This window comes from Gopherus evgoodei, chromosome 1 (genome assembly GCF_007399415.2).
Source record: "Gopherus evgoodei ecotype Sinaloan lineage chromosome 1, rGopEvg1_v1.p, whole genome shotgun sequence".
Lineage (NCBI taxonomy): Eukaryota > Metazoa > Chordata > Testudines > Testudinidae > Gopherus > Gopherus evgoodei.
Window position 1 is genome coordinate 320,105,093 of NC_044322.1, and position 25,729 is coordinate 320,130,821.

Genomic DNA, 25,729 nt, shown 5'->3' on the forward strand with positions numbered 1-25,729 from the left:
TGTTTACAGAAGAAATCACCAGCTATCAGATTAAGGATGTGTGTGAAACATAGCACATCGGAGGCAAATTCCATACCTTTCATGACAAGTACCAAACAAAGAGATAAAGCTCTTGGTTTTCATGGCAAACACTAAGAGTAAATTCCTCTGTCAAAGCTGTTCATTTTCTTTTCAAGCCCTGCTCCCACTGAAATCAGTGCGAGCTTTGCCATTGATTTAAGTGGGAACAGAGCCTTAGACCAATGGTGCCTGTTGGTGTGTGCCTTCATGTTGCACTTGTTGGTCACCATTAGAAATCGTATTCAGTCCCATACCCTTCTGCAGCCTCTCTCTCAATATGGGTTTTACCCTTGCTTTCCTTTTGAATTCCTGCTATTAGTATAGCACCTGTTGCAACCAGCACCACAGCTCTGTTCTCTATAGATCTAGTAATTTCTCTCTCTCTCTCTCTCTCACCTCATGCACTGTAGGTAACTATGTTACTGAAGGGCAGACACTTGCATTCTGGCATCCTAGGATGCTATAATTCACTTTCATAAATTGTTGTGTTAGGTGCATCAAACTGTTCCTGGTTTGTTCAGTGTATCTGCTTCCCTGCTGCTCTAAACATTCATATTCCTCCACCATTAGATGTCTCTTTAAAGAAAAACCCCCCACACTTCTTGCAAGCAATTTACTAGCCAGTTAACCACTTAGTTGCGAACACAGTTGTAATACCTCTGTAGAATACTCTCTTTCAAGCACACTTGCATAACTGTATATTGGTTAGTGTCCATTCAGGGAAATTAACTGTATAACAAATGCAGAAACAGTTTTAACTTCCCCTCTCCTTGCTCTCAAAGTACTTGTTTGGGTTTTTTAACCTCTAATGCACTTTGGTGCAATATAAATCAATATAGCCACACCTGGGTAATTATTACTGCTCTCATTTACACTATAACACTTTAAATGTAGGTAACAGAATGAATATACTTGAAATTCTCCTGTTGTGTCATTTTAGAGCTGACCCTTTGCATGTCCACTGCTGAACTACTCTATGAACACATGCAAAAATGGGGTTGGGTGCTACTCAAGAAGGTTGAGGTGTTCAATACCTATTTTGCTTCAGTCTTCACTAAAAAGGTTAATGGTTATCAGATACTCAACACAATTAATATTAACAACTAGGGGGAAGGAACGTAAAGCAAAATCTGGAAAGAACAGAGTAAAGAATATTTAGGTAAGTTGGATATATTCAAGTCAGCAGGACCTGATGAAATTCCTCCTAAAATACTTAAGAAATGAGTTGAAGCAATCTCAGAACCATACCAGTTATCTTTGAGATTTTATGGAGGAGAGGTGAAGTCCCTGTGGAGTGCAGAATGACAAACATTGTACTGATCTTTAAAAAGAACAAAGATGACCCAGGAAATTATATACCAGTCAGACTAACTTCAATACCTGGAAAGATATTGGAACAAGTAAGCACTTTATAGGATTCTAAGGAATAGTCAGCAGGGATTTGTAAAGAACAAATCATGCCAAACCAACTTAATTTCCTTTTTTGACAGGATTACTGGCCTAGTGAATAGAGGGGGAAGCAGTAGCCATGATATATCTTGATTTTTAGTAAGGCTTTAGATATAGTCCCACAAGACATTCTCATAAACAAACTAGGGAAATGTGGTCTAGATTAAATTACTATAAAGTAGGTGCACAGCTTGTTGAAAGACCATAATCAAACAGTAGCTCTCAGTGGTTCATTGTCAAACTGGGAGGGAGTATCTACTATGTGCCCAGGGGTCAGTCTTGGGTTCAGTACTATTCAATATTTTCATTAATTACTTGGATAATGGAATGGAGAGTATGCTTATAAAATTTGCAGATGACACCAAACATGGAGGGATTTCAAACACTTTGAAGGACAGGATTAGAATTCAAAATGACCTTGAAAAATTGGAGAATTGATCTGAATTCAACACAATGACATTCAGTAAAGATAAGGACAAAGTATTTCATTAGGAAAAAGCAAATTCAAAACTTCAAAATGGGGAATAACTGGCTCGGTGACAGTACTGCTGAAAAGGATCACAAATTGAATATGAGTCAACATTGTGATGCCGTTGCAAAAAAGGCGAATATTATTCTGGGGTGTATGAGTAAGAGTGTTGTCGAGTAATTGCCCTGTTCTATTCAGTACTGGTGAGGCCTCTGCTGGAGTACTGTGTCCAGTTCTGGCTGCCACACTTTAGGAAAGATGTGGACAGATTGGAGAGAATCCAAAAGAGAGCAAGAAAAACGATAAAAAGTTTAGAAAACCTGGTTATGAGGAAAGGTTAAAAACACAAGGCATGTTTGTTCTTGAGAAAAGAAGACTGAGGTGGGACCTGACAGTCTACAAATATGCTAAGGGCTGTTATAAAGAGGACCGTGATCAATTATTCTCCATGTCCACTGAAGAAGGGACAAGAAGTAATGGGCTTAATGGTCAGGAAGGGAAGTTTAGGTCAGATATTAGGAAAAGCTTTTAACTATAAGGGCAGTGAAGTTCTGGAATAGGCTTCCAAGGAAGGTTGTGGAATCCCCATCATTGGAAGCTTTTAATAACAGTTTGGATAAACATCTGTCAGAGATGGTCTAGGTTTATGTGGTCATGCCTAAACTTGGGCCGGACTTGATGAAATATCCAGCTTGCCTCCAGCACTACATTTCTATGATTAATGTCTGCAGAATTCAGAGTGATTCAGTAGGTGAATATTCTTTTATATAATCCTATTGGTTCCCACACAGGTTCACATATCTCATACCAGATAGGCAAGACATTCTAGTTAGTTTAAAGTTATATTAATGTTTGTTACCTGTTAACTTGTCAGAATTACAGGACAGAACAATATGAAAAATACTCAAACTTGCCTCTCCTGTGTGTATTAAATATCAGTCTCGCGCATATATGATCTCTTTTGGAAAACATTATAAATTTCTTCCCACCTTCCTGCCAATATGATTTAGCAAATAATGTGGCACATTGCCAGTCATTATTCTTTGTATGTTCTTGTAAACCTGTAAATCACCCTGCTTCAATTGGCTGAAAACGTATTTGATATCTCTATATACACAACAAACACAGTAGCAGAGTCTGGTATTTCCACTGACGCATAAATGGAATAAATGGTAAATACCGGAGCACATGCTACTTAAGACAGATGTATAAAACTTACCTTGGAATCTCAGGGAATGTGAAACAAAGCACTGCCCACGTCCTTGAAACCACTGCCCATGTCCTTGTTTTGAATTTTTATGAGATGTATGATGTTGTGATTTGCTGCTCATAGATGCAGATGGTCTTAACACAGCTGCTTAATGTTGTGTGTGTGTGTGTGTGTGTGTGTGTGTGTGTGTGTGTGTGTGTGTGTGTTTTGTAAACACTCCTCCTTCTGCCTACTAAGAACACTATTGTCTTTGTCAAACCAGGACTCAAGTTTACAGTATTTGTGTTGACGCAATCCTATTTAATCCAGCAAAGGTAGTACTTAACAAAGGTGGTCTATTCAGGGTATAAACTTTCATTTCCTGTGTTGAAACAGTCAACTAACTTTTCTATTCTGATGAGATTGTAGCATATGATGTAAATGCAGTTGTTAATGCTTTTGTCTTGATAACCAAAAATAATTTAAAGAGTCTAGAGAGGAAAAGAAAAATCAAAGGGGAAAGTCCTGACCTCTTTATCACTGAAAACCCTGAGTTACAACTGAGCTCCAGTTGCTCATGTCTTCCTCTCTTCCTGTTTGGTGACTCTCCCTGGCACTCAGTAGCTTGGGGGCACCACTTAGGAACATTTACAGTGTATCATACGTTTGTACAAAGAGAGTTTTGCAACTGTCTATTTGTTTAGTATTTGACATTCTCACTCTCTTTGCTGGGAGATAAACAAACACAACGGGAAGAGAGAAGGGGACACACACACACAAATTTCTTAGCACTAACAATTAAACAAACAACTGAGCTCATTCATATTTCACAACCCTTCTGTGGTTTATACAGAATATAAAGGAGAAAGTCATACCAAGGAACTCAAGTGATTTTTGCATCTGTATTTTGGGTGGGGTGAGAGGTAGAGTGTGTGGAGAGGAAGAGGTCATAGTTGTCAAAAACAAGAAACTGAGCAAGGCCTGGACAGAAGAAATGGGGAAAAACAGACCTATTCTGATGGCACAGAGCAAACTCCAGAAGGATTTAGTGACAGCAGTAATGGGGTATAAGGTAATCTCAGGCCCAAGATAAATATAGTGGTCAATGAATATCCACATAGCTATACCAGAGTATTTGTATTTCATGCTCTTTTCATTATTTCCTGTCCTTTCCCTTATGTTTCACCCTATTTCTGCTGCTGCTGTTTTGCTAACTTTTGCTTTTGGACATATCCTGAATCTGACTGTGCCTTATTTGGTCCAGTGATACACAAGGTAGATTGGTGCCCAATGGTTAGAGTGAAGAACCAGCATCTAAAGTGGTTCTGGATTCAAATGTGCTGAGTCATTAACTCAGTTGTTCAGAAGGCTAAAATTAGGGCCTCAAAAAACAAAACAAACAAACAAAAAAACCAGCACAGGCATGACTGAGCTGAGTTTACCTAGTACTCACAGGAAAGGCGGGATGGACTAATTGCTTATATTGTTTCTCTTCAGTTTTTCTTCTCTTTATGAGAGAGACACATTTTGAGAATACAATCTTTCCCCTGTGAGCTTGAAAAGTAAATCTAGAAACCTATTGCTAATTTAAGCACTATAACATGAGTTACATCTCTCAAGAGCAGTAGATATTCTTAAAGTCTATGGATTGGTTTCACTATTGCAGTGGTTCTCAAACTTTTGGACTGTTGACCCCTTTCACATAGCAAGCTGCTGAGTGTGACCCCCTTATAAATTAAAAATATGTTTTTATATATTTAACACCATTATAAATGCTGAAGGCAAAGTGGGGTTTGGGGTGGAGGCTGACAGCTCGCGATCCCCCATGTAATAACCTCCTGACCCCCGGAGGGGTCCCGACCCCCAGTTTGAGAACCCCTGCACTATTGCATTAATACAATTTTATGTTGGCATAACTACACTGACTTCAATGGAGTTACGAGAGCATAAAACTCATAAAATTGGAGTAAAGCCATGGTGAATCAAGCACTTTATGGCTATTGTATCTTCGTTTAATTTGAACTGTGAAGAGAGCAAGCATGAATGGTTGATACTTCTTGAATTTAAAAAGTTGTCTGTTCTGAAAAAGAAATTAACTACAAATGCTTTCTCTTGTCTTCTCCTGCAGGAAGTCACCAAAGCTGTGCAACCTCTTTTACTGGGAAGAATAATAGCTTCCTATGATCCTACCAACTCCCATGAGCGATCCATAGCTTACTATCTGGGCATAGGCTTGTGCCTTCTCTTCATTGTGAGAACACTGCTTCTGCACCCTGCTATATTTGGCCTTCATCATATAGGAATGCAAATAAGAATAGCCATGTTTAGTTTAATTTACAAAAAGGTAGCTTTTTCACTTTCACTTTCACTTGAATGAATAAGAAAGCAAAATTATTGCATTTAGTGTATGTTGCTGGCACAAGAACATTTTCAGAAGAGGGTTAGAAGAGGGGAAGATTTAGGCGACAAACTGTAGGAGAGATTGGGTTTGAATAATAAAGTGAACATAAAGCACAAAGAAAAGCTACCTTACAGTATGCATCCCAGTTATTTATTGGATTTCATTTTGAAGGTTTCCTTTTAAGTGGCTCAAATTTGCCCTCAGATTGATACTGTTGATCTACAGAATCGGAAGCATTCAGTGGTTACCATTAAAAAGAAAATATTTTCCAACAGATATCACACACTCATCACTGTTATGTTATATATTAAATAGGGGAAATACCCTGTGATTTCTCAGATAGTGATATGTAATAATGGTTGGCAAATGCTGACTTTTTTATGGTGCCCATATAGTCATTATATTGTCTAGAAGTTGGTGCCCTAAAATGATTTGTCTACCAAGACTCTTCCTTTCTCTGAAAAGTGTTTAGTAACAGATGTTCATGTGCTCTGTGTTTTGAAATGTGAAAATCTCAAAAGGACAGTGATTTTTACCAAACACGGCTATATTTAGCCAAATTCATGAGTTATTCATATGCTACATACTGAAAACAGGCAGATTTTGAGCTAATACAGTGCATTGCTGATGGAAGTATATGTGTGTGGAAGAGGGATTGTGCTGGAATAGTTTTTAGATCATAGCTCATTCCTGTTGTAAAATCCTGATGATTCTCCTTACTTATTCAAAATTACCTTCGACCAAGAATATCTTGTGCACAATCACATTTTGACAGCTGTATGATAATGTACTTACATAACAAAAGACCATGTCCCCCATTATAATCAAATCAGTGCGGAAACAATTATCCCTAGATAAAAAGCTATCAAAACTAGCTGCGAAGATATACTTTTCAGATCACATCCAGTGGTAGTCTTAGGCCACATCTATACTAGCAGGGTTACAGCGGCACAGTTGTACCGATGCAGCTGTGCCGCTGTAAGATTGCTCGTGTAGCCACTCTATGCCGAAAGAAGACAGTTCTACCATCAACATAATTAAACCACTCCCAATAAACGGTGGTAGCTATGTCAAAACAAAAGTTGTCTCCTGCTGTCATGGCGCTGTCCACACCGGTTCTTCTGTCGGTGTAACTTATGTCATGCAGAGGGGTGGTGTTTTTACACCTCTGAGCAACATAAGTTATACTGACAGAAATGCCATTGTAGATGTAGTCTTAGACTCTATGCTTCTAGAGTCCCCAAACATACTCATACACTTGACCTGCTAGCCGAAGTGAGCCACTGGTTTGGTGAAGAACAGAATCTTCAGCACAGTAGTTTTTGCTTTGTGAAACTGTTGAGCAAATCTCCTGAACAATGGAAATCTTGCTATTTTGTTGAAAATTTTCTTCTCTGATGCAATACAAAAGCTCCTAGGCTAGTAAGATACATTCCCCATGCAACAAGTGTCAATCATCAGTTTTGGATTCCAAGAACATTACTGGGGGCATATGTCAAAAGGTTGTGTTATATTCCTCCCTTAAACTATTCAAAAAGCTTTCTGCATACCTTGTCAAAGAGAAGAAGTAGCCAAGTAAATCTTGTTCTCCTTTAGCTAACTGTTTAGCATAAAGATGTAGTTACGTGATGAATAGTGGTAATTGTTTTCTTCTTGTAGTAAAAGCAATTATATAACTCCAGACCAATTCCCACACCCCACCCACCCACATTTCTGACTTTCTACAGTTGTTATTTTTAAGCTATATGAGGCTGAAAAAACATAAGACTCAGAATACGAACTTTAAAACACTAATTGTTAACTAATTATAAATTAGAAACCCATTAATAGATTTATGGGAAAATACTCAGAAGTTTCAAGCTTTACTCAGAGATTTTGTGCTGAAAATTTGGGACAGGTCGGGCGTGGATTTTATATAAAAACAAAGTGGTTGAAATCCCATGTTAAGTGCAAAATAGAACCCAACTTTAACTATGGAGTTGCCACTGCTCCTCATTGCAAATTTCACCATGTCTGTCAAGAAATTCTTGTGAAGATGTTCACTGTAGAGCAGTGGTTCCCAAACTTGTTTCACTGCTTGTACAGGGAAGGCCCCCGGAGGGCCGGGCCAGTTTACCTGCCACGTCTGCAGGTTCGGCTGATCGTGGCTCCCAGTGGCCGTGGTTCACTGCTCCAGGCCAATGGGAGCTGCTGGAAGCGACGACCAGTACGTCCCTCAGATCGTGTCACTTCCAGTCGCTCCGATTGGCCTGGAGCAGAGAACTGCGGCCACCGGGTGCTGCGATCGGCCAAACCTGCGGACGCGGCATGTAAACAAACTGGCCCAGCCTGCCAGGGGCTTTCCCTGCACAAACCACTGCTGTAGAGCATTTGGGACACAGAAACACTCTGGATTCATGTGTAATTCAGTCTTGCCTTACATATAGAAATATGTAACAAAGTAAAAGCTAGGTTTAAAAAAAAGTCAATATTTGCAAAGTAATGTAATGAACACATTAAACTTTAGTGACATAAATAAAAGGGATTTAATAAGTGTTTTTCTTTGTAACAAAGATGATAAATGAAATGTTGTATTACTGTTTCACTGGCTGTTTATTAGTATTTTTATTTCTATTTGTTCTCTTTTATTCAAGTAAGTTACAAGGCCATTCATCTACTGTTTTGTATTATTTTGCAGACATTAAAACTGTCAAGCAGAGTCCTAGATAAAATAAGCACTGGACAACTCATTAGTCTCCTTTCCAACAATCTGAACAAATTTGATGAGGTATGTCACTGCTTGTTTAAGCTCCTGTATTTGTTGTATCACAGAAACAAAAGTGAGTGACTGCAAAACTTCAAACAGTTCTAGAAGTGTTAGCATCTCCATGGCTGCAGTCAAGCAATGGCAATAAATGGCCAGCTCTGGTGAGCTGTGCTCACCTTAAGAAAATCCCAAACTGCATTCCCACTTACATGATGTGTGGGTGTGTAGTCAGGGAGAGGCTGATTCAGACCATATCTTCTCCCATCTCCTATACCCAAGACAGCGAGATAGTTTTCCAGGTTTGTGCTGCTAAGGTGCTAGTAGTAGCATGTAGCTTGTACAGTAGTGTATGTTGCTCAGTTGATGGAAGGGTCTAGAAAATATATGAATTTCAAGTCTGAGTGTCTGTTGGACCATTCTATTGGGAGGAGAGGTATGCCACTTCCACCTGCATAAAGCTGAGATGTGAGGAAGACAGGAAAAGTAAAACATGTGATACTCAGGAGATAATCAGCTATTGTGCTTATGGATACAAGTAAAATCCCTTTGCTAGACAAATACTACCTTGTGCATCCCTCTCCAAACCCCTTAATAGCATGGATCCCTCAGGACCTATGCTGTCATACAAATACTAGTATGATACTGACTTTTACCCCCACCATACATCGTGTATGGCAAATAGCTATTAGTCTCTAGGGCCAGGATGCTGCAGGCATCAGCTATCCCCTCCCCCTCCCATCAACTGCTCCCACCTGCATGCCCCTGCTTCCAAAACCATAGAGCTGGCCAACCCACAGAGGGGAATTCTATGCTGCTTGTACATCTCCCTCACTCCCTCTCTGCACGTACCAGCTATTATTGCCTAATGATTGTGAGGTTTTTGGTTTCTCAGGTTGTGCATCATCTGTGGCATTATTTGGCCCTCAGGACTACAGGAGTTGGCCCTAAATCCATCCCAAGAAAAACAAACGAGGGAGATGACCATATAGGGAGCAGGCTGCTTTGAATTAATTGCATATACAGTCTTAGTCACTCTTTCAACAAAATAAGTTTCTTTCCATAACAATTTAAATAATTGTTCATAGGTTCTTTCATATATCTTGTCTCATCTGGCAGTGATTGAAAACATACAAGGGAGGGGGCAAGGAGGAATCCTGGTCCCTTTGAAGTCAATAGCAAAACTTCTACAGGCCTATATGGGGCCTGGATTTCACCTTGTATTTATACAGCTTTGAGGAGAATTGTGAACTGAACTTTGTCCCTTGAAAAAAACAAAGCTCATGTATGGAATGTATATATGCATTGGTATGTCCTCAGTGTAATTAACATTGCTATGTGCTCAGAACCACAAAATCTCCTCTGTGAACTTGTTTTACTACTAGAAATTCTTTTCCTATTCTTTGTGAAAATTGTTCAGAGTATCACCTCAATAGCTCCTCTCTCTTTCATATTGTCTGAGTTTTTTTGCTGTGGATTTTTGCAGGGGCTAGCACTGGCTCATTTTGTATGGATTGCACCTTTACAAGTGGTGCTACTGATGGGACTGCTGTTGGACATGTTAGGGCCCTCAGCATTTTGTGGATTTGCCTTTCTGATAATCATGGCCCTTTTCCAAGCCTGGCTAGGACGAAAGATGATGAAGTACAGGTGACAAAATTTTAAAGATGTTCTAAATAATTGTATGTTTTCACAAGGCATATTGCTTTATGAGATTTCTGGTCCTCACTTAAAAATGTTACTCCGTTAGAGTCTGCTTTTCTGAGGAGAGGATTACAGAAAAGATATCTGAAGTAAAGAAAACACAATAGACGAACTTGGAGAAAAGTAGAAAAATATTATTGGGCTAATGTGATGTGTTTCTTTAATCAACTAGTTAATTAATTGGTAGTCTTACGATTCATTTGTAAGATTATTTCACATATGGAGGATATTCCTGACTGAAATCAATGGGACTCCATTGATAAGCACAAAATCTGGTCCTGTTTCCAAATATCGGTATTTATATAGGTTTTGGTTGTTTGCTTTGCAACTGTGTTTATAGCCATTGCCTTGCAAAGCAAGATCTCAACTTTTTTTTTGCCTCTTCATAAAATAAATAAAATTGAAAGAAAAATGGAGGAAGTCAGAGGGAAATAATGGAAGAAAAGGAGATTAAAAAGCAAACTGGAGATTGGGAGAGCGGGGACACACATCAGAATACAGGAAATAAGATGCTTTATGTCTTTAACTAATGACTTTAGTTAAGTTCGTTGAGCCAAATTCATCCCCAAAGTCAATGGAGGTTCCTCCTTGAAGACAGTGGCATTCATCCAGGGCTGAATTTAATCCCTTTTTCTTAATGAACAATGTTTAAAAATAAGATCGAATTCTGAAGATAAAAAGATACTATTGTGAACATACACAAAGCCAAATTGTACTTACCTTACACCGGAATTCCCACTGATATGTCACAAATGAGTAAAATGAGCACAATTTGCCCCATAAAATGGCAGAGAAGGCATGACCCTACATTCCTTGTGAACTTCACTTGCCTCTTAATCAGAATTTGGAGAGTGCAAAGAATGTAGTTTCAGGGTCTTATTTATTAACATTGAGTGTGTAAATATTAAAAATTAAGTTTTTAATATGTGGAAACTAGTGAGAAATTGTATAAAATATTAAGACTCACTATCAGCTTTGTGAGTCATATTTCCTAGAGTTTGTTTTCTTCATAATGCATTAATTATTAGTCTTTTAATGCACAGTATTGTTCACTATTATTATGTAATGCCTTATTATTTTACAGAGACAGGAGGGGAGGAAAGACAAATGAGAGACTTGTGATCACTTCAGAAATAATTGAGAACATACAGTCAGTTAAAGCTTATTGTTGGGAAGATGCAATGGAAAAAATGATTGAAAGCCTTCGAGAGTAAGTGTATTCGTCAGTCTCATTTCTATAAGGTTAAAAAAAGATTAAAATTCTTAGATGCCTATGAATAGCATCCATGGTTACATTAGTTAGCAAACAAGACGCATAAATATTCATTGTTCATAAACGGGCCATCAGCAGCAGGTGAGAGGAACATTCCCTCACTGTGGTTTCATTTCCCCCCAATTTATCAAGTGCATTATGGAAGTTTTGTGGTTCTGTTTTTTGCTTTTTCCAAAGCATTTGATATAAGCAACCCTTCCTGACAGGGCATGAGTGGAGATGGTCCATTGGTCTGTTATTTCTATCTTGCTGTATAAAGCAGCTAGCCCCCTCAGATGGTGTTTCATGTATTATAAAAGGAATGCACAGAAAAACTCCCTTTCTGGGCTTGGAAACAGCTGTTTTTTAATCTCTAAAACTTTCATGGTTATGGAAAAATAATCAGAAGACCTGACTGCTTAGCTATTTGTAACTCTGACTTTCAATGTTACCATTTAACAGGTACAGGTAAAGACAATCCTAGCATTTGTATTTGTTTCTAGCTAACCTATTCCTCACCCTACAAAAAAAAAATGGTGTGTGTGTGTTTATGATTATTCAAGGCTTTCTTCCAGTTCTTAAGCAGAGGTATGAATCCTCTGTAGCTATTTTGCATGGACTTCATTAAAGACCCCTTCAAATCTTGTAATACAAGGCTGTTGGGGTCATGTCATGTTTAAGAGTTAGAAGTACTCCTGCTTTACGTGGCCATACTGAATTTATAAATGTGATAATCTGGGAAATCTTTGTGCAACTGCCCATTTTAACTTCCAGAGCTGAAAGTATAAATCACTACAGTTTGAGATACAGAGCCAGGCTCCCTAAGGAGAGCTGTACCAGATTCATAACCGGCACAGATTGGGCATGATGGGGAGGAAGAGACATAACACATGCGGTCCAGTGGGTTACTCTTGTGTCAAATCTATCGGAGTAGTGCATCTAGTCCCACAGAAAGAGTAGGAATTAAGCTTCATGTGGATGGGAAAATAACAAAAAAGAACAGAGAAATGTAAGGACCATATTTCATGTAAATAAAAGGAATGAAATAATATTATTACCCAAACATATCCTTATTGTTCAGCTGCTTATGTTGTGCCTTTTAAAAGGCAACACATAAAGTGCAGCGCTTGTTTCTTTCAGTGCAGAGAAGTCCTTGAAAATGATGGTGCCTGTAATCTATTTTGATTCAATATGGGCTGAGAGGCTGAGTTTGGATCCAGATCTGAATTAGGGTTGGCTGAGGTTCAGGTTCCAGGCTGAATCAAAGCTAGGTCTTAGATATCATAGAGCCAAAAACTCATGAGTTGTTCTTGTGAGATTTGGGCCGCACCCTGTAAGTACTAAAGAAATGAACAGAGGCCATGTCTACATCTAAAATTTTGCAGCGCTGGTTGTTACAGCTGTATTAGTACAGCTGTATAGGGCCAGCGCTGCAGAGTGGCCACACTTACAGCAACCAGCGCTGCAAGTGGTGTTAGATGTGGCCACACTGCAGCGCTGTTGGGCGGCTTCAAGGGGGGTTCCGGGACCGAGAGAGCAAACCGGGAAAGGAAACCAGCTTCGCCGCGGTTTGCTCTCTCGGTCCCGGAGCCAGCCAGCAAACCGCAGGGAAGGAGACCTGCTTGCTCGGGGTTCCGGGACCGAGAGAGCAAACCGGGAACGCCGCGGTTTGCTCTCTCGGTCCCGGAGCCAGCCAGCAAACCGCGGGGAAGGAGACCTGCTTGCTCGGGGTTCCGGGACCGAGAGAGCAAACCGGGAACGCCGCGGTTTGCTCTCTCGGTCCCGGAGCCAGCCAGCAAACCGCGGGGAAGGAGACCTGCTTGCTCGGGGTTCCGGGACCGAGAGAGCAAACCGGGAACGCCGCGGTTTGCTCTCTCGGTCCCGGAGCCAGCCAGCAAACCGCGGGGAAGGAGACCTGCTTGCTCGGGGTTCCGGGACCGAGAGAGCAAACCGCGGCGAAGCTGGTTTCCTTTCCCGGTTTGCTCTCTCGGTCCCGGAACCCCGAGCAAGCAGGTCTCCTTCCCCGCGGTTTGCTGGCTGGCTCCGGGACCGAGAGAGCAAACCGCGGCGTTCCCGGTTTGCTCTCTCGGTCCCGGAACCCCGAGCAAGCAGGTCTCCTTCCCCGCGGTTTGCTGGCTGGCTCCGGGACCGAGAGAGCAAACCGCGGCGTTCCCGGTTTGCTCTCTCGGTCCCGGAACCCCGAGCAAGCAGGTCTCCTTCCCCGCGGTTTGCTGGCTGGCTCCGGGACCGAGAGAGCAAACCGCGGCGTTCCCGGTTTGCTCTCTCGGTCCCGGAACCCCGAGCAAGCAGGTCTCCTTCCCTGCGGTTTGCTGGCTGGCTCCGGGACCGAGAGAGCAAACCGGGAAAGGAAACCAGCTTGATTACCAGAGGCTTCCTCCTTCCACGGAGGTCAAGAAAAGCGCTGGTGAGTGTCTACATTGCATTACCAGCGCTGGATCACCAGCGCTGGATCCTCTACACCCGAGACAAAACGGGAGTACGGCCAGCGCTGCAAACAGGGAGTTGCAGCGCTGGTGATGCCCTGCAGATGTGGACACTCTCAAAGTTGCAGCGCTGTAACTCCCTCACCAGCGCTGCAACTTTCTGATGTAGACAAGGCCAGAGATGTATATCCCTACAACTGAATGTTGCACAGATCTGTAAAAAGGCTATTCTGTATTATATTCTACAGGTTTATTGATCCTATTAAGTTTTTAAAGAACCCTATTGGTTTAATAACTTTTGTTAAGTTATGTATGACGTTTCTTTAAGAGAAAATGGCAGAAATGTCATGAAATCATCTTACCTCACATACACTTTCTTCCCTCTTTGGCCACCCCACAGAGCAGCAAATGGGGCCTTTACCTGTTCATCTACACACCAGCCAACAGTGCTAGCTACCTTGAAAGTGTGTAGCGTAGGCACGATCCTCTGGAATGATATGGCTCTGCACTGCCACCAACACGGGCTGTGCCTTAAAGACACAGATGAGTTCATATTAATGGTAAATCTCCTCCACAACAGGCATCTGAACAACACGTCTACACATCCATGAAATGCCAGAGAAGTGGCATGGCCTCTGTAACAAATCAAGATGTCCTGACAGCTTAAAAAAAAATTCTGGGCTCTGGCAGAGCAAGAGAGGAAGTGAATTCTAAAAATTCAGGTGCCCTCATAGGAAAAAAAAATCATCACCACAATCTTTTGAGCAGTCCCCTTTCATATAAAACAAGGCAATTTTGGCATTATGCTTTTTACAACTGTTTCAATAGGATATGAAAACACAGGTAGTCTCCCAGGCAAGCTTGTTCCAAACCATTTTGGATTTTAAAAGGTTAGTGAGCTTCTAGAGACACAGAATTCCTATTACTAAAGATCCTGGGAGATCCAGTGACGAGAAACATCTGTGATGACGTATATTCACTGAATGATTAAACTCAGACATCTAAGGTTGAAATAGTGCAGTAAAGGGTGCCTATTTCTACCATATTATGACACTGCTATCAGAAAGCTCCTTGCAGTTTAGCACAAGGAGATAAGAAACTGTTGTTCTCTAATGTGTTTCACATAGTCCTAGAGGGTTTTTTTTTTTCTACATACCTACAAAGCAGTGTTTTTTGTGTTATATACTTCTTTCCCGCATCCCACCCCCAAATTCAGGTTTTTCCTAGGAATTTAGTTTCCTCCTTTTCACTTTAATCCCTGATGCTTCTCTTCTCCCTCCCTCCCCCCCTTCCTCTTTTCCTCTCCATTCTTTGACTCTTTGTATTTTTGCTGTACTTGACAAACTTATGTTTGCTAAAAACTTTTATAAAAGGGTCTCTTCTGCTGGCAGTTCTCTAAAGCAGCATACCAGTTGATCTAAATTTTCCATTTTCTATGGATGCCATCACTAAGAAAGATGTACAAAACCTAACATAGCTAGAAGGAAATAGCCTCAGCTCCCTGTTGCTGTTAAATCCACATGAAGATAATGGGCCCAATCCCTGCCCTCAGTAAGAATTTTATCTCAATAAGGACAGAGGGCCAAATCCTACTCTCCTGCCATAGAAAGGCTAGAAAACTGGGAAAGTTCCTGAATTTCCTCCAAATCATTCTGGACAAGGTTTTCCCACTACAGAACGGGTAGGGGTGTGATGCTTCTTGCTGGCAAGGAGTTGTAGAGAAATTCTACCCTTTTCAGAACATTAGCTCAGGGGCTGAGTCCCTCTCTATCAGGTTCTGGACCTCCCTGCCCATCAACTGTGGTAAAATGACTCCTTTAAGAGTCATACTTCTTTTGGTTTCTCAAGCATGCCTGGCCCAAGGCCCCTTCTGGGCAAATTTGACAGGGGAGTAAGATGCCATGTGAGAGATTTCTGACAACTATCATTGTGGGAATAATCTTGGGCTTTGTAGGGGATAACACCTTGGTAAGTGACTTATTTCAGCCACTCTCTATCCCTGCCCAGCCATGCTGCTCAAAACTGCAGGCTCCTAATTTATAGAGATTAGGGGTTAAAGTGACAAAAGGAGTTAGGTGCCCAACTTCCATTTTAGGTGTCTAAATCTCAGAATAAGGCTCCACTGGGATTCATAATCCCCCTCTCAGATGCTGCTGAACCCTTTTTGCAGTAAAAATTTCCCTAGGATCCTATGTTTTTGCCTGTGAGCATGCACACTGCAGCCCCAGGCCAAGCATCTGGACACTTAAGCCCCAGAGTGATGCAGAAACTGGGGTAAGATAGGTGCTTCTTGCCTAACTCACCTGTGGGGCCTGATCCAGTAGGTGGGCTGAGAGCTTGCTTACCAAATCTCCTGCATAACTTTTAGCACAGTGACTAGGTTTCTCCCCTGTCATGTGGGAGATCCCCAGTTCAAATTCCCCCTCCACCTCAAGGGAAAAAGGGATTTGAATGGGGGTTTCCCACTTCTCAGGTGAGACCTCTAGTCACTGGGCTATGTGCTAATCTGATCTGGGGCTTCCTCAGTCTCTCATGTTGAAGAATGTTCCCCTGCGGATAAGTACTTTTAAAAACAGCAAAGAGTCCTGTGGCACCTTATAGACTAACAGACGTTTTGGAGCATGAGTTTTCGTGGGTGAATACCCACTTCATCAGATGCATGTAGTGGAAATTTTCAGGGGCAGGTATATATATGCAGGTAAGCTAGAGATAATGAGGTAGTTCAATCAGTTCAATCTTTATCCTCACACACAACTATTTCAAATTTAATGACAATATATATCTCCAGACCAGTGGCACAGCTATGGGCACCAGCATGGCCCCACAATATGCCAATATTTTTATGGCTGACCTGGAACAACGCTTCCTCAGCTCTCGTCGACTCATGCCCCTTCTCTACCTACGCTACATCGATGACATCTTTATCATCTGGACCCATGGGAAAGAGTCTCTGGAAAAATTCCACCACGATTTCAACAGCTTCCACCCCGCCATCAACCTCAGCCTGGACCAATCTACACGGGAGGTCCACTTCTTAGACACCACGGTGCAAATAAGTGATGGTCACATTACCACCACCCTATACCGAAAACCTACCGACCGCTATGCCTACCTTCATGCCTCCAGCTTCCATCCCGGGCACATCACACGATCCATTGTCTACAGCCAAGCACTGAGGTACAACCGCATCTGCTCTAACCCCACAGACAGAGACCAGCACCTACAAAATCTCCACCAAGCATTCTCAAAACTACAATACCCGCATGAGGAAATAAGGAAACAGATCAACAGAGCCAGATGTGTACCCAGAAGCCTCCTACTGCAAGACAAACCCAAGAAAGAAACCAACAGGACTCCACTGGCCATCACATACAGTCCCCAGCTAAAACCTCTCCAACGCATCATCAGGGACCTACAACCCATCCTGGACAATGATCCCACACTTTTACAGGCCTTGGGTGGCAGGCCAGTTCTTGCCCACAGGCAACCTGCCAACCTGAAACATATTCTCACCAGTAACTGCATACCGCACCATAGTAACTCTAGCTCAGGAACCAATCCATGCAACAAACCTCGATGCCAACTCTGCCCACATATCTACACCAGCGACACCATCACAGGACCTAACCAGATCAGCCACACCATCATCGGTTCATTCACCTGCACGTCCACCAATGTAATATACGCCATCATATGCCAGCAATGCCCCTCTGCTATGTACATCGGCCAAACTGGACAGTCTCTACGGAAAAGGATAAATGAACACAAATCAGATATTAGGAATGGCAATATACAAAAATCTGTAGGAGAACACTTCAACCTCTCTGGCCACACTATAGCAGACCTTAAAGTGGCCATCCTGCAGCAAAAAAACTTCAGAACCAGACTTCAAAGAGAAACTGCTGAGCTTCAGTTCATCTGCAAATTTGACACCATCAGCTCAGGATTAAACAAAGACTGTGAATGGCTTGCCAATTACAGAACCAGTTTCTCCTCCCTTGGTTTTCACACCTCAACTGCTAGAACAGGGCCTCATCCTCCCTGATTGAACTACCTCATTATCTCTAGCTTGCCTGCATATATATACCTGCCCCTGGAAATTTCCACTACATGCATCTGACGAAGTGGGTATTCACCCACGAAAGCTCATGCTCCAAAATGTCTGTTAGTCTATAAGGTGCCACAGGACTCTTTGCTGCTTTTACAGATCCAGACTAACACGGCTACCCCTCTGATACTTTTAAAAAGTCATTGTATCAGAGGACTGGCCCTGTGTCTCCCATCCCTCTCACATGACTGACTCTGTAGCCTAGCCCTGAGAGCATTCTTCCCTTCTCTCTCTGGCCCAACAATCCTTTCATTATTGAGCTGCAGTGCACCCTTCAACAGGAGAGAGTGAGGGAGTCCAGCGTCAGACTATCCCATAACCCCGTGAACTCACCTGAGAGGTGACAGATCCCTGTTCAAATCTTTCTCCCTCCCAGGTGGAGAGGGGGCTTGAAGTGCAGGTCTCCCACATCACAGATGAGAAATCTAACTACTGGCTAAAAGTTATGAGGAATCCCTCCTTCCTGCCACACTGCTTCTTGCAAAAACAGCATAGGCACCAAATGTCAAGAGAGGGCTGGCAGCTGAGAATCCCAAGCAGAGGGAGATGCCTTCCTGCAGCAAAGACTTAGGTGACTGTCTCCAAGAGATGAGTGGGGCTTAGCACACACCTCTTAGTCTGGCAGCTCCATTTGCTAGTTTAGGCAGGGAGCTGCCTGAAATGCTGGCTTTTGCGAATCCCATTCTAAGGCACCTGTCTCTCATTGTACAGGGAGTCTAGGCACCCAACCCCAGCTTTGTGAATCCTGGTGATTTTTCTACGCACTTAAAAGTTAGGCATGATGACACTGAGCATTCCCATGTTTCTTTGTGAATTTAACTCTAGCTGTACATGATTTTAGGAGTCTGAGGGAACAGGAGATGCTGCTGCTTGGTTCACATTTTGTCAGAGGGAAAGGAATTGAGCCTATTTTTGTGAGTTTACCTGCATTTCCAAAGCAGCAAGTTTGATCTGACTCAGTAAGGACTTCAGAGCTAGGCCCAAGACAAAAGAGAGCAGTTTGTATTGTTGGGTTCTATATCCAACTTTTTGTCTGTATTCACCTATGACTTTGATCAGGCTTGTGTTAAAAACACAACAAGCAAATATTTTGCTAAGATTTTCAGGCTTGCTTCGTGCTTAATATCCAACACCAGCTTCTCAGAATAGATCAATTACTCTCAAAGCATAAATTCCCAGAAAAAAATTTCCTGTCCCTGCCTGCACTGCAGATCTCTCATCTGCAACATGGCTCTCATTTGCCTACATTGCACTCACATCTCTTGTGAAGAGTCCATTGACTTCTTAATCAGATGCTGGTTTCTTGAAATGTTTTCTGAATCCTATTGTCATGTTTTCAATGAAAACATATTTACATTTTTCCTATGATGCTTTTACATCAAACTTTGTACACTCCAGTTGATTAACATGCAGGTGCCTTTTCTCTGGAAATATTTGAGAGCACACACACTTGGGTTGAGATAGCCTGGAAAGAAGTAGAAATGGTAAAGGTGCAATTGCAAGAACAGGAGTTTTTCTGAACATAAATTTCTGATGGGCAGGTAAGGTTAGTTGCATGGTATATCATTGCCAAAGAGAAAGTGTTTATAGAAATAGCAAGCATCACTGGGAGTGAAGGCTTGAATCCTTGTCCATCTCCAAACAAAAGATATACCCTTGTTTATAGCTTACCTCACCTCTCCTACAGTCTAGTTTTATTAACAAAAAGGTAATGCCAAAATAACACTACATAACCCCTAGCCTTGGCTTGCTGCTCTAGGGTGTCTTCTTTCAGGACCCGTCCATTTCACACGCTCACGCTACCAGATGACTATTTCACCTCCTTTATATTCAGTCCTGAATATAAAGTGAGACACACCTACCACTCAATATTAATTAATCTGCAGCAGTCGGTATGGCTCCAACAGTTACTAATAGGTCAGGGCAACAGGAGAATCCTGTTTCTGAGTTACAGAAAGATACATTTGAATATACCCACAGCCCCAGAAAAAAAATTGTTATGCCCTGTCCATTTTAAAATCTGTTCTGCTAGATGTTGGAGTATTTTATATGAAGACAGAGTATAGACTTAGTGGGCAAAATTATGCCCTGAGAAATGCCAGTGGGAGTTGCATAAGTGTATCTGCTTCCCTTCCCTTAAGTTTTCACCCTAATAGTAGGAACTGGGTCACTTCTTCAGTAGTCTTGGAAAGTAATCACAAACATGGACACATAGTTAAGCCTATGTCACTAAATTTTTCACCCACCTTTCTGTCACTATGAGCAATGAATCTTTACACTTCTTTTTTTGACAGAGCTGAACTGAAACTGACCCGAAAAGCTGCATATGTGAGATATTTCAACAGTTCAGCCTTCTTCTTCTCAGGTTTTTTTGTGGTGTTTTTGGCTGTGCTTCCCTATGCGCTGGAGCATGGAATTATCCTCCGACAAATATTTACCACCATCTCATTCTGCATTGTTCTTCGAATGACAATCACTAGGCAGTTCCCCTGGGCTGTGCAGACATGGTATGACTCTCTTGGAGCAATCAACAAAATACAGGTACTGTACATAAACAAATATCCTTCCAGCTACAAAATCTAATCCTTTATAGTACCTTATTTTGTCAATCCATCATCAAAAGCACACAGCATTGATGCTCTTTCATCATATAACATGAATTGCTTTTATGGAACTTCATTAAATGTTGTAAGTCTCAGCATTTTGCATATAGTTCCCCAGTCAGTGTGTGTGTGTGTGTGTGTGTGTGTGTGTGTGTGTGTGTGTGTGTGTGTGTGTGTGTATATATATATATATATATATATATATATATATATATGAAAAAGATTTTCTGATCTAAAGTCACCTCAGAACCACACTGTTTAAAAGGGAAGCATGTCCAAGTTATTGTCTCTTGCCTGTAGAATAAATCTTTCAGCAGAATTTAAACATGACAAGGGGCAATCCTTGCATACCTCAAACACCCACTGATGTCAACAGTAGTTTTGGATGTGTGCAGTGAATTCAAGATGGGGTCTTATGAGATGGATCACTTAAAAATGCTGTTTCAGCTCTCCCTTGGAATTCTTATAGTTTTTTTTGTCCAAATCTCATCAGCTCACTCAATTTTTTTTGTTAGTTATTTAATACGTTTATAATTAATGTGATAAGAATGTGTGAGCTAGTACTTATAAATAGACCTGAATCATAATATGGGATTAGAACAGTCCTAAACTGGCTTTTTGTTTGTTTGAGTTGAGTAGGGGATGGGAGAAAGAGAGGACCAGGGACAAAAGAGGGCTGGACAGGGGTAACTCTGATCTGGATTTCATGCTGGTCTGATCTCTGCACTTTGCAAAGGATCAAATCTAAACTGCAGTGTTTGAGATACAGATCTATGACAGAAAGGACAAACCCCACACTGGACCAGGGCAGGAAGTATTTAACGGTCTGTCTGTAGGGTTGCCTTCTGGAATCGGGCCCTATCTCCTGGAGACTCCTAAAGCTGAACTTGAAGATTTTAGCTGCTGAAGTCTGTTGGCACAGTGGGGCTAAGGCTGGCTCCCTGCCTGCCCTGACTCCATGTTGCCCCAGAAAGTGGCTGGTACATCCCTGCGGCCCCTTGGGGTGAGGGGTGGGCGGTGCTGTGTGCTGCCCCCATCCCCAGTGCTGACTCTGCAGCTCCCATCGGCCAAAGTGTGGCCAATGGGAGCTGTGGGGGCAGTTCTTGCATGTGTGGGCAGTGTGCAGAGTCCCCTCCCCCCACAGGGGCCACTTCTGGGAGTGGCACGGGGCAAGGACAGATAGGGAGCCCACCTTAGCCCTGCTGTGCCACCACTCAGGAGCTGCCTGAGGTAAGCGCCTCCCGACTGGAGCCTGCACCCCCTCCTGCACTCCAACCCCCTACCCCAGCCCCCTCCTGCACCCAAACTCTCTCCCAGAGCTTGCATGCTGCACCTCCTCCTGAACCCTAACTCCCTGTGCCAGGCTCAGCCCAGAGTCCCTTCCCACACTCCGAACTTATCGGCCCTACCTCTCAGCCCAGAGCCCGCACCCCATCCTGCACTCCAACCCCCTGTCACAGCCTGGTGAAAGTGAGTGAGGGTGGAGGAGAGAGAGAGACAGAGGGAGAGCGGATGGAGTGAGTGGGGCAGGGCCTCAGAAAAGGGGCAGGGCAGGGGTGGGGCCTCTGGGCAGAAGCAGGGCAGGTGATGCGGCAGGGGTGTTTGAGTTTGTGTGATTAGACAGCTGGCAACCCTTATCTGTCTGGCTGACAGGGAGCGAAGCTGTCCTTGCCTAAATCACCATATAGGTATTACCTAAAGAATAAATGTAGGTGCCTAAGACTCTAGTCCTACAAATACTTCTGCCATTTTAATTATACAACCTTAAAACTGCAATAGCAAAGATCTGTTATACAAAACTTTCCTTGTTGGTGGAAATACTTTGCTAATTGACTCAATTTTTTTGCAATCATGGGGTAAGTGAGAAAGAACAGATAAGTGGTTTGTTTCTTTGCTTACCAATATTTCAAACTATTTGTTGAACAAGGATGTTGACTGGTTGCATGACATTGCCCAACGTAAGCCCTTAAAACCAAGGATATACCAAGTTTTTATAATCACTCTTAATCAGACTCTGATGCCCATACACTACATTTCCACTGGTGGTGACAGAGTCTCCATCTTCACAAGCAACTTCCTTGTGCTTCCAACAGATAAGGAAACACACTACACACAAAATATATTCATCTCCTTTGCACTAGAACACAAAAATACAATGATAAGACTGAATACCTGCTAATGCTGCTGAAGTTGATATAAATGCACTGGTTACCTGTGCTGTGTATTATCTGTTTGTGTGTCAGGGTGTAGTCTAATACCCTTTGCTGTAATCTATTGTCATTGCACCTACAGGATTTCTTGCAAAAAGAAGAATATAAAACTCTGGAGTATAATTTAACAACAACTGGTGTTGAGCTGGAAAAAGTAACAGCCTTCTGGGATGAGGTTAGAACTTAAACAAAAAAAATAAAATTACTAAAAATATTTTTTTAATTTCAGATTTTTTCCCATTAATTACATAGAATAAAACAAAACAAAAATAAAACCCCACAACCTTTTTCTGGATCATCTGCTCTAATCCCAGGGCCCCTGCCCTAGTTTAGCATTGTCTGTTGACCAATCCCTTAGTTAGGGAAAACTTGCTCTCTCCGTTGGCTGCCCACCTCTATTAGGAAAGACTGCTTTCTGGGGCCTGTGATGGGTGAGAAAGTGTGCTACCTTGAGAAAATCACATTTAAACATGTCAAATTACGCCAAGATGGAAATTTTGGAGGAAGCACTTGTTTGCATTTTGGCAGCATCTCACTGCTTATTCCCGATTGATTCTGCTCCCATGCTGGTATCAGTCTCCAAAGCTGTATTGACGCTGGAAAAAACAGCAAAGTTAAAGGTGCCTGCACTTATCGCTCCAACTTTAGCAAAAAGCCAAGTTTATTGTAAAGATCATTAATAAATTTATTATTTTAAAAATGTAATAATGAAATCATGTAGATCTAAGAAAACAAATGTTAGAGTAAGTGCATACTTTTCTTACCTGGATTAAAAAAAAATATAGCTCTACAATATTGTATACGTATCTGCATATGTCTGTCTTCTATTTATTGCCTGTCTAATGTTTTTGCAGGGAATTGGGGAGATATTTATAAAAGCAAAGCAGGGGAGCAGAAAAGTTTCCAGCAATGATGATAATCTCCTCTTTAGTAACTTTCCACTTCATGGAACTCCTGTTCTTAAAGATATCAACTTTAAAATTGAGAAAGGAGAGCTGTTAACTGTTTCTGGATCTACTGGGGCAGGCAAGGTATTCCAATTTCTACCTCCCTGATAAAATATAAAATATTGTTTGGTAAAAGTGTTTTATAATATGATTAAATTGTTCTTGTTTTAACTATAATATGGTATTAATTTATTGCAACATACCCGATTATCTTCTTCCCATGCTATGCTCTCTGCCTAAGCTATGTCAAAGCCTCTAGTTTGAATGGAACGGCCAAAGGACTTCTATTGTATTTTTCATGCTAGGGCAATATACTAGACTGTGTGTATGTATGTGTGTATATAGATAGATAGATAGATAGGCCATATACAAGTAAATACAACCTCAGATATTGTATTCCTAAGACAGACACTAGTTAGATAATTGTTTTTTATCCAGTCCTGATTTTCTGTTATTATATTTACTGGTTAAAATCCTTGATCCATTGAAGTCAGTGGAAAAACTCCCATCAGCTTCAATCTCAAGCATTATTTTTAAGTATTGATACCAGTGGGAATTGCATTGTAGACTAGGCATAATAAAATGCAACTATGAAAAAGTTACTGGCGGTGTTTTTGACTGTATGTAAAGCAAGGACACAACATTTTCCTCAGAAACTAACAGAAGAACAATTTTAACATACTATTCCAGTCACTTTTGGTCTAATGTGGTTATTCCCCTTGATCCAGTATTTATAATCTTAAACTAACAATTTAAATAAAATATGGTTTCACAGATTCTGAGGCCAGAAGGGACCACTGCGATCATCTAGTCTGACCTCCTGTATAACACAGGCTGTAGAACTTTCCTGAAATAATCCCTGTTTGAACTAGAATATATATATATCTTTTAGAAAAAAAACATTGTCTTGATTTAAAAATTACTATTGATGAAGAATCTGCCACAACCCTTAGTAAATTGTTTCAGTGGACAATTGCCCTCAATGATAGTCTTCATCTAGAGAATCCATTTCCTTGAGTTACTTAAAACAATAATCTATTAAACAAGAATTTAGGAATTTAATCCTTATTGTCCTTCTTTTGGCTAAAGTTATTATTGGCTCATCAAGGTATAACCAAAACCCATGAACCACAGAAACAGAATATACGTTATTTTTGTCTATAATTGGTATCTGCAAAAGGCATTTTTCTGGACTTGGAAAACCGCAGAAGTGTGACAACTTTTTAGGAGTGTTTTACCAGCAGACACTTTATTTTGAGCAAATTAGAAGTTATATTAGAGACATAGGATTAAAGCAACCCGGTAGATGCTGGATGTGTGAAACACTCTAAATGCTTAATCCTGTGAAATATTGGACCTAGTGTTTAACCTGGTGAAGCAGGCATTTTGGAGAACTGAGCTTCTGGGACAGGGGAATGATATACCACACAAGATTCTCCAGGAATATTTTACTATCTGTCAAACTTCCTCTGAACTTCACACCATAAAATTGTGACTTAAGAAGATTTATGGAGTTTTTGGCCACCAAGTCCCAGCTATGCTGATTATTTATTAGTGATAAGAATACCATTAGCGTGCCTCTTGTAACATATATTTCCTTTTATTTCTCAGTTCTGTTCTTTGATCAGGTAGCCAACACTGTGTAGGCAAGGTTACTACTAGCTACTGATTAACTTTGAAATTATAACATGTCAGTATTGAAATTACAATCAATTCTTTTATGAAGAGAAATACGAAACACTAGCCATACTTATGTCATGAATTCATGTGGCTGAGTTAAGTTACAGAGGAAAAATCAGATCAAACTGAGTTGCCTATGTGAATAATTAAACATCCACAGAGAAGTTACACTTTTCAAGGCTACACAGGTGGAAAGATTTCTGAGCCTGCATGCGACTTCTACTATTAATGAAAAGCAACACATTTTGCATTGTGTTGTGGGATAGAGGAAGACATTAAACGAAATAACTGGTGATGTCAAAATTGAATAATAACCTCCTCCCACTCACACTCACTCTCTCTCACACACACACACTCACACATTTAAATCACTCAGGCCTGAATCTAAAATGTGCCTGTGCAACCATCGCATGACTTAAGGCAGGTGGAGGGACCCAATAACACAGGATGTGGAGCTGAACTATGCAAGA

The 25,729-nt window shown here is 41.4% G+C and overlaps 1 protein-coding gene across 2 annotated transcripts in view; it reads left to right on the plus strand.

Moving 5' to 3' along the window:
* CFTR (CF transmembrane conductance regulator) overlaps window positions 1–25,729 on the plus strand; it is a 142,963-nt gene that overhangs the window by 20,917 nt on the left and 96,317 nt on the right. For both annotated transcript variants that reach the window (XM_030549072.1, XM_030549073.1), the window contains 7 exons: window positions 5,296–5,511; window positions 8,246–8,335; window positions 9,798–9,961; window positions 11,100–11,225; window positions 20,114–20,360; window positions 22,715–22,807; window positions 23,487–23,663. In XM_030549072.1, coding sequence (XP_030404932.1) covers window positions 5,296–5,511; window positions 8,246–8,335; window positions 9,798–9,961; window positions 11,100–11,225; window positions 20,114–20,360; window positions 22,715–22,807; window positions 23,487–23,663 — 1,113 coding nt within the window. The remainder of the gene's footprint in view (window positions 1–5,295; window positions 5,512–8,245; window positions 8,336–9,797; window positions 9,962–11,099; window positions 11,226–20,113; window positions 20,361–22,714; window positions 22,808–23,486; window positions 23,664–25,729) is intronic.